Here is a 12,963-nt window from a genome sequence, read left to right as displayed (position 1 = left end):
GTTGGGATTGCTTTACTAGTTACATAAGAAGCACAGGGCAGGCAAGGAAATGGGGTTCAGTCTGAACCCTAATTTTAAAATAATTAAGTTTGATGTCCCAACTTTCAGGGTGTTCAATGAAAAGGAGGAAATGAATCCTTGTAGGACATTTTTTCTGTTATTCTCCATCTTTTGGCAATCACTGGAGTAAGAGAAATATGATACAACAGATAGCCTATGGATCGGTTTATTTATAGGACACTACAAGTTCATGATAGACTAGTCCAGGAGTAAATATTAGGTCCTATTACAGATAGCACCACTGATAATCCCCATGTAACATCTCTACAGAGGGAAGACTCACAGTCCTAGCCAGGCATAATTATTGACTTGTTAGACAATCTTCCTTAGCAATTTCAAATCCACACCCTGTCATGTGGGATTTGTACATTATGTCAGCATTCCACTTTCCTGCACCCATATCCCTACAATCCTATTTACAACAAAGAATCTGGGCCTAAAGTAAAATTCCCATATAAGTTATCCCTTCCATGTTTAACATCTCATTATCAGTGGTATGCTGTGTCAGCTATTTGGGGGCCAGAAATAGCTCAGTGCCTTTTTTTTTTAATTCATGTGTAACAAGTATCAACATTTTAAATAATGTGATTCACTGATACAGAGCTGAAGTCACTCCTGAAACACTTTTTCCTCATATAACTTCAAATTATTAAGAATTAAAAGCTTAATACTTTATAGTTTAAGATTTAGCCTATTAGTTTTCTACTCAAAGGTTATTAAATCTTACAGTTTAAGCCAGTATTACCAACATACAACCATTTATTGTAAAATAAATTTATTGATTGGTAACTTTATATAATTTACTCCCTGTATTTGATGTTACAGACTTTAGGGTCTTTGAGATATGCTGGGTCCTTGTATGTGACTGGCATAAACCCTGTAAAGAGACAGTGAAAGTTCTTCACAAAAGGTAATGAGTAAAATTTTGGTTAGCATAATTCAGGTTTTCAGATGCTCTTACCCATTATTTGAGCTCTCTTAATTGCTTTTGTGATTTCTTTTTGTTTCTTCCCACAGAGACCTATAAAAGAAAATGCTTTCTTATTCATAAAAAATGTCAGTTTTCAGAATGCATAACCATTGTCTATGTCATGGAAGGATTGGAAAACCTGTAAAGAGCCAAACAGTAAATATCTTAAGCTTTGTGGGCCATACAGTCTCTGTTGTCATTACTCAGTTCTGCTGTTGTAGCTCAGACACTATGGAAACTAAGCTCTTTACAAAAACAAGTGGCAGATCCCATTTGGCCTATAGGCAATAGGCCCCTGGTTCAAATAATAGCCTAGGGATGATTATAGTATACTCCCAAACAGCAAAACAATTTTTTTTAAGCCCAAGTTTTCTATGTGTTGTCAGCCTATAGTTGAGTGAGTATAAGAAGACATGTAAAATAATTACCCTTTGGCCCAAGGACAGGTTTTCTCAAAGTACCCATAGTGTCTGGTGTAACAGTAATTTGTAGCAGTATATGAAAATCTGCCAGTTTCCTTAAATAACATAAGCAGATTTATATGTCTTATCTACATTTAAGTTGCTATAATAGAAAACAAAATACCTGTTATGTGCCTTCCATAAATGCATCCAGTAAATGGAGAAACAAACTGGGATAAAAGCTGTTTTGAGTTATATTTGGGAAGGAAAAAAATTTATATTAATTTTTTATTCAATCTTGTGTGAATTTCAAAAAACAAACCTTATGCCATACCTTCAAATTATATTTATTAACACATTTCAGACAAACTTCAAAAATATGAATAAAAACACTGAATTATGTTCCTTCTATGACTAGGTCATCTTTTAAAATAACTAATCACTATAAAGTTGACATCTCTTATCCACTGTGTCAAAAAAGTCTATTCAACAGATTAATAAGCATATTCTTTCAGTGCTAAAGCTGTTTTCTTGACTTTTCCACAGATAACTTTTCTAAAATACTGTTGCTTTTAACTAGGTACAAAACATTTCATCTATCATGATAGGCTATCACATAATATCAGTCGACAGTGAGGTCTTCAAGATGTACAGGTATATTTGCAGGTACATCAGGCCATTTGCTGTTATTTATGTTTTATTAATTTAAACTCTTTAGCACTTTTAGGTACCAGGCATCATTCTAGGCGCTGTGCATAATCCTAATACGTTGCATTTTAAAATCTCTTGGGTCTTCTCCCACCAAGGCAGCTATCACTTGATACTGTTGTCAATATACTTAACTCCAGAACCATTCTCTCCCCCAAATTTGCCACTTTTAATTTGCTGAGTGTTGACAAAAGACAAAATTATATTTGAAATAGTGAGTGATAATGGTGGTGAGGTATAGAGGTCAGCTTCACCACAGGATCTTTTACCAAACTACTGAACTCCGCCAACTGAGAATCACTGCTACAGCGAGCTACTGTTAAGACATTTTGGGCAAAGAAAAAAGAGGAACACTGAGCTGAATTAACAGTAAATGAAGGACAGCCAAGGGGCTCTTATCTGAATAAAACAGAAGCCTTATATTGATACATAAAAGTATAACCAGATTTGAAACTATGAAGTTGCTAAAAGTCACAACTACACAAAGCCTATTATAAAAACTGACTTGCTCCTCTATTGTAAGTATTAATAAAGAAGCAAAATCCCAAAATCAAGTATCATAGTGTAAAACCAGATCTCACCTGTACATTCTTATAATCTACACGTTTTCCACACAAGATACATTTTTTCAGAGGCTCCTTATAAGGATTTTCCATTGGAACAGGCTAGGATAAAGGAAAAAAAAAATCTGATAATATAGTTTGTGTTAACTTTGAATCAAAACTACTTAAATCTTAGGTTACCACATTTAAATCTCTCCAAGGGATTAGTTGTACCTTTCTTACTGTGAAAAAAAATAAATACAACATTTGGCTTGTAAGAGAAAAATCAAATATTTCTGAAAAAGATTCACCATTTTAAAGGTTTCAGTGTACTCAAACATATTTTGTACAAGTATCTTGTTTAAGTTTGGCTAAGGAGGGATTAAGTCATTGGAAGAGGATTCTGGGATAAAATACAATCTTTAGAGAAAAAGTCTTATGGGAGGAAAAAAAATTCAAATCCTTGATAAGTGATTCTCTCCTCAAACGCTTGCCCAGATTGTAGGTGACTAAAAATTCTCAGATTTAAATTAAGAAAAACTTACAGCACAACAGATATCATATGCAATTCTTAAATTATTATAATCCCTAAAGCCATCCCCTTATTTCTCTAGATGTTTTAACCACTATTTTTGTTACAAGAAGCCAATGCCCCCATGGCTTACTGTAATACTATCAGGTTCTCTGACTACAATTTTATGGCCCCACACTGTTTTGTAAGTTTGTGTTAGCCTTTTTGGTTTGTTTTTGGTCACTACTGCCTCTAATGCTTCCATCACAAGGCCTCCCTCCTAAAATCAGTTTAGGTGTCTCCAGTATACAGATTCTTAATCTAGAAATGGCTTTGAAGTCCTTGAACCCCTGTAGTTGTATGCAAAACTTAAAATAAGTGGCACTGTGTGCCTTTTTCTAGGAGAGCCCATAGCTTTCACTAGAGTCTCAGTGGGGTTTAATGACCTGAGAGGAGCTCTAGTAATTTCCTTTACTCTCTCCACTAAGGAATGAATTAGATAACCAAGATGGACGCTCAAAGTGTTGTTCTGTTTTTTTTTTTCCAACTCCTCAAATGTTCTTTTTTTCTCCCCCTCAAAGGTTCTTAATCCAATTTACATTCAGCTCACATGTAATGACTGTGTTCCTTCTCTACATTGTGCTAAGTGCTTTATATGGTCTGATTATTGTCAAATTATCTTTGCATGTAGCAAGAAAGCACATATCTAGGAAGCAAAATACGGTGTTACAGAAGCCATGTTTCTTGCTAGGAATCGAGATTCTCTTTAAAGTTCACTTAAGTGACTATTCATCAATAAATTATAATTTTCCAACTCAGACTAATGATTATCATCTCAATTGTTTTCATCCTTCAGCTGAACTGTATTCAAATAGCTAAGACATAAGAACTTGGTCGTATTTGCAAATGCCTTATTAAAAGGAAGAAAAAATTCTTACCAGGTCCTCATTGCTGGTTACCTGTTTATATTGTGAACAACTTCTCCACAGCACTGAAATTAAACAAACAACAACGAATAATTATTTCTGTTAGCTGAGCAGCTAAGGAAAGATTTTACTTCTATGGAGGCAAGATGAATTAAGAAACACAACAGAAAAGAAAGGTTTTATATTCATTATACCGACAAGGTTAAATGAAGGTTAAAAGCCTTTAGATTTGAGGCAGAATTAGACTTAGATAAATGTGCTTTCTGGGGCTTTGGGAAAAGGGCATGTATATCCCCACACGTACAACCTCTCACCTATTCCTGAAGTTTATCTCCCCTTCTCTCCATGGGTAAGAGACAGATTTTAATGCAAACTGAAAGGCACTGTCATACCAAAAGGGAAATGAAAAGACTCTTTACAGAGAAGCACAAAGTAGATAAAAGTGCAAAAATGATAGGATTCCAGGGCCCACGTCACAATTTCGCCCTGGTCTGGGCCCTCGGACACTGGAATTTGCTGCTAGGTGACTCAAAATGCTCCTTCCTTACCAAGTCTACCCGAAGATCTTGGGCAAGTCCCTGCCTTTTTTTGAGAATCACCCCATCACTCTCCTCGTACGTTAAAAAAAAAAAAAAGTACAGACAATATCTCACGCTCTCTCTCTTGTGCTTTAAAATACTAGTCACAGGCCGTTAGAGAGTCCCACTTATCTCGGAGAAAACTGCCTAAACATCGGAGTCCTGCAGCTAACAGTGACGACTCCACCGACCGAATTAGGGCTAAGCTAACGGCTGCAGTGATACAAAGGAGCCTAGAATATGGAGACTTTACCTGAATGAGTTCCAGAATCTGTGAGGCAGACAGCAGCCGTCACGAAGTGCTTCAACTTTCTCCTCCCTAGACCACCACAAAAAGCTACCATAGCTGCCATGGTTCATTGCTCCGCCTCTTCCTTTCCTCTTTCCAAATCGTCCTGACAAGTCCCTTCCGGTGTGCTTCCCCGTTGGCCCCAGTACTCGGTTCAAAGGTTCCGCAAGCGAACGCTGGGAACCCAAGAAAAGAAGCACGTGGGGTTCTCAATGCGCCTGCGCAGCACCGTCCCGTTCTCCTCCTCCCCCGCTTGCGGCGCCGCAAGCCGGGGACACTTACGATTGGACGAGGAGAGGGCGGGGTCCTACGCTTGTGCCTCCGCTTCCGGTCCCAAAGCCCAGACTAGTGGTTTGTGGTCCTTCCCAAAGGTGGATGGAGAAGCAAGCGCGGTTTCCACCTGTTGCTACCCTTCCCCTGTTGCTGCACTCACCCCGCCACTGGGGTTTGACGGCTGGGTCACGGGGAACGACGGGCAGGGACCTCAACCCCTGCCATGGATGAAGGTGGCTCCCGCATCCGCCGGCGGGTGTTGGTCCGCAAAAGGAACCGTCCTAGCCTAGAGAATGTTGTAGCCACCCCCACCGCGGCCGAGCTTAAGCCCAGCGATGAGGGGGAGGACGAGGAGATGGTGGCTGGGAGCCGGCGGCGGAAAACTGTGGACGTGCAGCCGGTCGAGGTACAGCCCCGTCACCTCTCTCCTTCCCCTGAGTTCCATGTTCCATTTCCCACCTTTGGGGGGCGGTGGGCGGGTGCTGCGTTAAATCCAGGTCTCCCACTGCGCATGCTCCCTGAAAGACGCGTGGAGACCAGCTGCAGAAGGCGTGGAGCTTGAAACTCCAATGTCAGGCCGTTCCCTTCTCAGGTGCAAACAATTGACCAATTACTAGCCTTCATGTGCTTACCTCGTCTTTGTTATCGCTGTTAATCCTCACCTGTGCCCCATTTTATAGCGACATGAAACATAGACCCCGAGACATGCAGGTTGTACACGCAGCAAGTGAGTGGCACGACCAAGACCCAAACCTAGACTTGCAAGTTTCTGCTGCGCCTTATACTAAAAATCTACCATTTACTGCAGACCTGTTATGTGCTGGTTACTTTGTTAAACTGTTCACGTTATCTAGATTTTACAACAGAAATCAGGCCCTGAGAAGATAAACTACACTTTCTACTCCAAGTCTTGTGTTCATAATCACTTCACTATATTGCTACCTCCTAATTACATCTCCTCTGTTTATAGACCATCCCAGGTCAGACTCTGCCTTTCAATTCCAGATTTCTAACAACAGCCTCTTTGGAGTGTCCAGTGGTACAAGCATGATTTTACAACAGGCCAGTCTCTGCAGATTGGAGTGGGGGGAGGAGGGAGGGGACGGTACTGCCGTTATCAGAAACTTCTAGTGAGATGATATCCCTCCCTGTAGAATGGCTGTTGGTCTTGCTACCATTTTAAGGATTTAGTAGTAGCTTAAGAATTAGAATCTCATCATCACTAGGAGTACAGTTTATGCCAGTCACTTAACCTCTCTGGGCCTCCATTTCTTCATGTGTAAAATGGGATGATAGTATCTATTTTACAGGATGATTTACATTTAGGTCTGTGATCCGTAAGTGACCTTATATACCTGATAGACCCCTCTGCTGAAACTTTTATTCTTAATGAAGCTAGAATTGACCATAAATCTTTTTTTCTTTCCAGAATATTGACAGTGAAGAGGACATGTTTGGTGACCATGATAGCTTTGCTGAAAACTCTTTTTTAGCTCAAGTTGATGACCTGGAACAAAAATATTTGCAACTTCCTGAACATAGGAAACATGCTACAGACCATGCCACTGAGGATCTTTGTTCAGAAAGCATTACACCCAACACACTCAGCATTGCTACTGTAGGCGGCTGTACTGAATTAAAAATAGATGAGCACACAAAGAACCAGAGCGGGCATGAAGATGTCCCTATTGAACCTGAAGCTGATATTTTGTACAGTGTACCTTCTTCACAAGTTTTATTCTTTAAAAATTTACACAGCTCTTCAGATGATTTGGTTGATCCATCTACTGAAGAGAGGAATGGGAACTCATCCTCTCACGAGACTGTGAATCAGGAATTGCCCATTAATAGCATAGAGCAACCCCAGCAAACTGATAAATCCTCTTCTAAAGTCAGAACTAGTTCAGGTGTGAACAGAAGAAAAAGTCTTAAAGATCATCTAAAAAGTGCCATGACTGGAAATGCCAAGGCCCAAACACCAATATTTTCTAGGACTAAACAGCTCAAAGAGACTCTCTTATCTGAAGAAATTAATGTTGCTAAGAAAACAATTGAGTCATCATCAGATGACATTGGTCCTTTTTATTCATTACCCAGCAAAGTGAGAGACCTTTATGTTCAGTTCAAGGGAATTGAAAAATTATATGGTAATGTTTTTTGCTGGAATGAAAACAATTTACCATCATTGCCATAATATTGATGCAAATCCATAGAAGACTGATGCTTCCATGCTCATATTTCTCACCTTAAAACAAATCAAAACATAAATTCTCCCTGAGCCTTCCATCCCTATCCTGCTACTATTGAACTTCTTTTCTTCCCTTCATGGTCACACGTCTCTAATGTGTTATCCTTGCTGCCTCCCTATTCTCACTTGGGATAATTCCCAGCCCACTGCAACTCTGGGTTCTGTGCTGTCACTTAAGATATAATGACTGGGGGCGGGGAGGTGTCTCATTGTTACTTTTAGTTCTTACCTTTGACGGTTGCTTGCCTGATGAAATTGACCAGACCCTTCTTTTTTTTTTTTTAATATTTATTTAAGTTTTGGCTGTATCAGGTCTTAATTGCAGCATGTCGGCTCTCTAGTTGTGGCTCATGTGCTCAGTCTCAGTAGTTGCAGCACACGGGCTTAGTTGCCTGACCAGGGATTAAACCCTGTCCCCCACATTGGAAGGTGGATTCTCAACCACTGGACCACCAGAGAAGCCCCCGACCAGACCCAAGCCCTCTTGAAACACCGATTTCTCCCCCCCCCTCGGCTGCATCGGGTCTTAGTTGTGGCATGCAGGATCTTCGCTGAATCATGCAGATCTTTCATTTTGGCATGCAGGCTTCTCTCTAGTTGTGGCGTGCAGGCTCCAGGGAGAGTGGGCTCTGTAGTTTGTGGCATGCAGGCTCTCTAGTTGAGGTGTGCGAGCTCAGTAGTTGTGGTTCATGGGCTTAGTTGCGCCAGGGGATGTGGGATCTAAGTTGCCCGACCAGGGATTGAACCCACCTCCCCTGAGTTGCAAGGTGGGTTCTTTACCGCCGGACCACTAGGGAACTCCGGAAACACCGATTTCTTGACTTTTTGATGTTCCACTCCTGGCTTTTTTCTCTGATTGTCTGGCTGCTCCTCGGTTTTCTTAGCTAATGCTTCCTTGGCTGGCTCTTCCTTTACTACCAAAACTTAGTTGCTGAAATTCCATTGACTACTCCTATATCTTGAGTGAAAGAAAGTAGTATTTGTAATACCATTGGTTAAAACTAAACATTTTTAAGGACAGCTAACAGGATTGAAGTGCAAAGAAATAGTGTTAATAATAATTCATTTCTAACATTTTTCAAAAATCCTGGGTCCTTGCATATAGTTCACGTATGTGTCATTTTAGACAGAGAAGGGATACTTGCTGCCATCGCTGAAGAGTAGCCTATCATCAAATTACTTCATAATTATTTCTGAAATTCCTAAGTATCTTATGAACTACATGAAAACGTGGGTTCTCATCTCAGGAGAAGACAGGTTGGAGAAATAGGACTACAGAAAACAAAGTCAATATAAGGCTCTGCAAGAGTCTAACAAATTCTAAATTGTGCGGTTTGCATTTTAAGAGCTACAGGTTTATATTGCCCTTGAAGTAGATGTTGACTTTCTTCTCTCTGCTTTTCTCCTAGCACCTTGTTCTTTTGTTTTAATCTGCAACTCCTGCCAGGATGAGTACTGAGGACAGGGCTCTAACTCCTCTTTTTCTTATGTAACTAGCACTGGTAGGTTCTCAACTGCTGGGGTTTGTCAGCCTAGTTATGAATTCTGGCCATGTCACTTAAACACAAGTTTTACCTTAGTTCCTGATCTATTGAAAAGGAATAATAATAATAATAGTTGTTTTGCCAGTTATGTTCTGTGTCGACATGCCAAAGTAGACTTTGGAAATGACTATCGGTAATTATATTGATTGCTTCTAAGCAAGAACTTCAGTAAATAACTTTAAAATCTCTTTTTATTTGTAAATCTGGCTTAATGACATGACCAGTTTAAAGCATAAGTATGTGTGCTGCTTTTCACTGAGCTAAAGCAGTGCTTCTCAAAGTGCAGTTCCCTAACTGCACCATCAGCATCACCTGGAAATTTGTTGAAGTGGGCACTCTCAGGCTCCACCCCAGCACTCCTGAATCAGAACCTTGGGGTGGGACCTGGCAGTCTGCTTTAGTAAGCCCTCCAGGTGATTCTGATGTGTGGAAAGTTTGAGAGCCACTGAGCTAGAGAACTTCAACCTTATACTGTTATTTTTGCCTTTTAAGCATAAAATTACATGCTTAATGTGTTTTATAGAAATGTTGGGAACTAAGTTAATGTAATTTTTTTTTCTTTGGTGTGTGAAGATGTTATTCCTAAATGTTCGTTATTTTGGTCATTTTATACTTTAAAACTCCAAGTTGGATAAAATGTAGATATGATCAAGTTGTATTTTTACACAGACATCTGCAGTTTGATAATTAATGGGTGATACTAGTCTGAAGTATTTTTTAATATTTAAGAATTAAATATTCAATTTATTTAAATATTTTTGAAAAAAATTTATTGAAGCATAGTTGATTTACAATACTAGTTTCAAGTGTACAACATAGTAATTCAGTATTTTTATAGATTATACTTCATTTAAAGTTATTACAGGGGATTTCCTTGTCAGTCCAGTGGTTAGGACTTCACACTTCCACTGCAGGGGCCACAAGTTTGATCCCTGGTTAGGGAACTAAGATCAGTACAGCCAAAAGATAAAAACTAAAGTTATTACAAAATAATGTCTGTATTTTCCTTTGCTGTAAAATATTGAAATACTTTTAAAGTAATACATAGTCATTTGCAAATATTTCAGGCTGCAAAGAATTACACTGTATGATTGTGCAATAATTCATTCTTTACCCCTTGATGGCTCTTTCTCATATATAAACAATGCTATGGTGAACATCTTACACATAACCTATTTATATGCCCTTGCTGTAGAGTTCTTGGTGTGGAGTTCTACAAGCAATACTGCTAAATCAAAGACTGTGTGCAGTTTTATTTTTTATTTTTAGTTTTTGGCTTCGTTGGGTCTTCATTGCTGCACACAGGCTCTCTCTAGTTGTGGCGAGCAGGGGCTACTCTTCATTGCGTTGCACGGGCTTCTCATTTTGGTGGTTTGCAGAGCACAGGCTCTAGGCGTGAGGGCTTCAGTAGTTGCAGCACATGGGCTCAGTAGTTGTGGCGCGCGGGCTTAGTTGCTCTGAGGGATGTAGGATCTTCCCGTACCAGGGCTCGAACCCGTGTCCCCTGCATTGGCAGGCGGATTCTTAACCACCGCACCACCAGGGAAATCCCTGCAATTTTATTTCTGGTGCTGCTAGATTGCTTTCCAAAAAGATTGTAGCAGTTTATGCTTTCATCAACCACACACAAAAATGCCTGGTTGTGCCCACTCCAGTCAACTGTATTTTATGTGTGGGGGGCTTTTTTTTTGGTAGTTGTTTAATATTTTTTATTTGTTTGTTTATTTTGCCAACCTAATAGGTAACAGTAGAGCATCTTTTCATGTATTTATTAGCCATTTGCATTTCTTCCTGCTGTGAAATGTCATATCTTTTGCCTGTTTTTCTAGGGATGAAAATGATGTATATTTTGAAGACTTTTGATGATCCACATTGTCAAATTTTCCTACAGAGTAATTATACTAGTTTTCACATTATTTTTTGGATCTGATGTGATCCTTTTCATGAATTCCACCTTGCTAAGTTGTGGAAATCCTAGATGTCCTAGTTAACAATGCTGGTCTTTATGGTTTAAACAGTCTCATCAGTTTAAAATGGTATTCAGGCCATTCAAACTTCAGCTCCCCATGAGAGCTGGTTGAATGGTCTTTCTTAGTTTGTATAAAACCTCATACATTTTTTTCCTCCTTCCCCTATTTCTCTCTAAGATGGTGTTTGGGTGAATGCGGAAGGGAAGCTTGCACAGTGTCCTTGCAGAACATAAAGAGGAAGGCCTTAGAATTCACACAGATCTTTGAAGTGTTTGTTAACCCTTCTGATGTCCCAAGTGATACCTCTTGTCCAGCAGGCACTGCCTGCCCTGTAGAATCTTAGACCTCAGTCTGCAGCTGGCAAATAGGTGGGCTAGTTGCCCACCCCAGGCCTTGATTTTTTTCTTCTTAGAAAACTTTGAGATTTTAGAAGGAGGAAATGAGCCTTTTTTTCTTTTTCCCTCAATTTCACAGAATGGCAACATACTTGCTTAACATTGAATTCTATGCAAGAAAGAAAAAACTTAATATATTCCTTGCCAACAAGTGGTGGTAAAACCCTCGTGGCTGAGATTTTAATGCTACAAGAACTGCTTTGCCGGCGAAAAGATGTTTTAATGATCCTACCATATGTGGCAATTGTTCAAGAAAAGGTGTGATTTTTTTTAATAAGTGGTATTTGCTAATGTTATTTTAACATTCAGATATAGAAACTAACAGAAATATAACAACTTTTTACTGACTGAGAAGACATACATCTTTAATGATGGGGAATTACTATTTTTAGGATGTGCAAATGAAGTGTGGAGTACTTAACCGAAAATCTCTTCTAATACTAATTATCTGTTTCAAGAAGGGGTTTTATTTTTTTCTAAACTTGTGGATTAAAGTTCATTTTACATGTTGTATTGATAATTTAGCCTGCTTTTTTAAGCAGAAACTAACCAATTATTTTATCAAAATGAGTTCTGATGTTTTTTAACATCAGAGGAGACAGTTAAAATTGATTTTTACATTTATTATGTAATTTAAAAGTGGCGTTAATTTGCAAAGATCAATACATTAATTATGACATTTCATATATATGTATTATCTGTGACCTTGTTACCATTGATTGGTATTAAACACTATTTTAGATTTTTTAAATCCCTGTGAACACTTAATAGAGTTCTTATTTATCTGATTTTTTTTGTTTATTTTAACTAATATTCTAGATTTCAGGTTTGTCAAGTTTTGGTATAGAACTGGGATTCTTTGTTGAAGAATACGCTGGAAGCAAAGGAAAATTTCCTCCAATTAAAAGAAGGGAGAAGAAATCACTATATATTGCCACAATTGAAAAAGGACATAGTCTGGTGAACTCCTTGATTGAAACTGGAAGGATTAGCAGTCTCGGTCTGGTTGTTGTAGATGAGGTTGGTTACTACATTTGTTAATTTATCAACATTTTTATTATACTAACATTTATTATTATGTGGCTCTGCTTGATATCTTTATGAGAATATGTACTTTATTTTAATATACAGATAATATAAATGAATACATTTCATGCTTGGTAATCTTAAATTCAGTTTTGCATCAAGTATTTCTTGAAGAGTGAATATATGTATATATGTTTGGTTTTATAATAGTACTTATGAATTCCAGATGCCAGGATGTTGTCCTGGGGACAAACTTAAAATACCAGTGAAATAATGTATGTGTAGTCTAGTTGCCGTAACTAAAATGCCTGAGTTATAAAGCAAAGATTGCTTCTTCATTTTATCAAATATATGCTTATTTTATATAGGTATTATATGCAGATTTACTCCCCCCCCCCTTTTTTTTAATTCTCAAAGTTGCACATGATTGGTGAAGGAAGCCGTGGGGCTATACTGGAAATGACTCTAGCAAAAATCCTCTACACTAGCAGTAAGTATTTTTTCAAATGTGGCCACTAATTG

At 38.6% G+C, this 12,963-nt stretch overlaps 2 protein-coding genes across 16 annotated transcripts in view; one reads left to right on the top strand and one right to left on the bottom strand.

Moving 5' to 3' along the window:
• Positions 1-5,153, bottom strand: part of MRPS18C (mitochondrial ribosomal protein S18C) — a 32,106-nt gene extending 26,953 nt beyond the window's left edge. For 3 of the 9 annotated variants that reach the window (XR_009052872.1, XM_057729873.1, XM_057729872.1), the window contains exons 1-4: positions 4,950-5,142; positions 4,131-4,183; positions 2,721-2,804; positions 1,022-1,081 (exon numbers count right to left, since the gene is read on the bottom strand). Coding sequence is in view for 8 of the 9 variants with exons in the window: in XM_057729873.1 (XP_057585856.1) it covers positions 1,025-1,081; positions 2,721-2,804; positions 4,131-4,183; positions 4,950-5,049 (294 nt within the window). In the remaining variant the exon portion in view is untranslated. Of the gene's footprint in view, positions 1-818; positions 938-1,021; positions 1,082-1,615; positions 1,674-2,720; positions 2,805-4,130; positions 4,184-4,949 lie in introns of those variants that run through there. The other 6 variants (XM_057729869.1, XM_057729868.1, XM_057729870.1 and 3 more) reach the window with 6 other exon arrangements.
• A 181-nt stretch (positions 5,154-5,334) lies between these two features.
• Positions 5,335-12,963, top strand: part of HELQ (helicase, POLQ like) — a 52,082-nt gene continuing 44,453 nt past the window's right edge. For 4 of the 7 annotated variants that reach the window (XR_009052871.1, XM_057729859.1, XM_057729860.1 and 1 more), the window contains exons 1-5: positions 5,357-5,664; positions 6,688-7,405; positions 11,495-11,673; positions 12,235-12,435; positions 12,859-12,931. Coding sequence is in view for 5 of the 7 variants with exons in the window: in XM_057729859.1 (XP_057585842.1) it covers positions 5,482-5,664; positions 6,688-7,405; positions 11,495-11,673; positions 12,235-12,435; positions 12,859-12,931 (1,354 nt within the window). In the remaining 2 variants the exon portion in view is untranslated. Of the gene's footprint in view, positions 5,665-6,687; positions 7,406-11,494; positions 11,674-12,234; positions 12,436-12,858; positions 12,932-12,963 lie in introns of those variants that run through there. The other 3 variants (XM_057729857.1, XM_057729858.1, XM_057729861.1) reach the window with 3 other exon arrangements.

This window comes from Hippopotamus amphibius, chromosome 3, assembly GCF_030028045.1.
Source record: "Hippopotamus amphibius kiboko isolate mHipAmp2 chromosome 3, mHipAmp2.hap2, whole genome shotgun sequence".
NCBI classification, from domain to species: domain Eukaryota; kingdom Metazoa; phylum Chordata; class Mammalia; order Artiodactyla; family Hippopotamidae; genus Hippopotamus; species Hippopotamus amphibius.
This window is presented reverse-complemented; position numbering and strand designations above follow the sequence as displayed.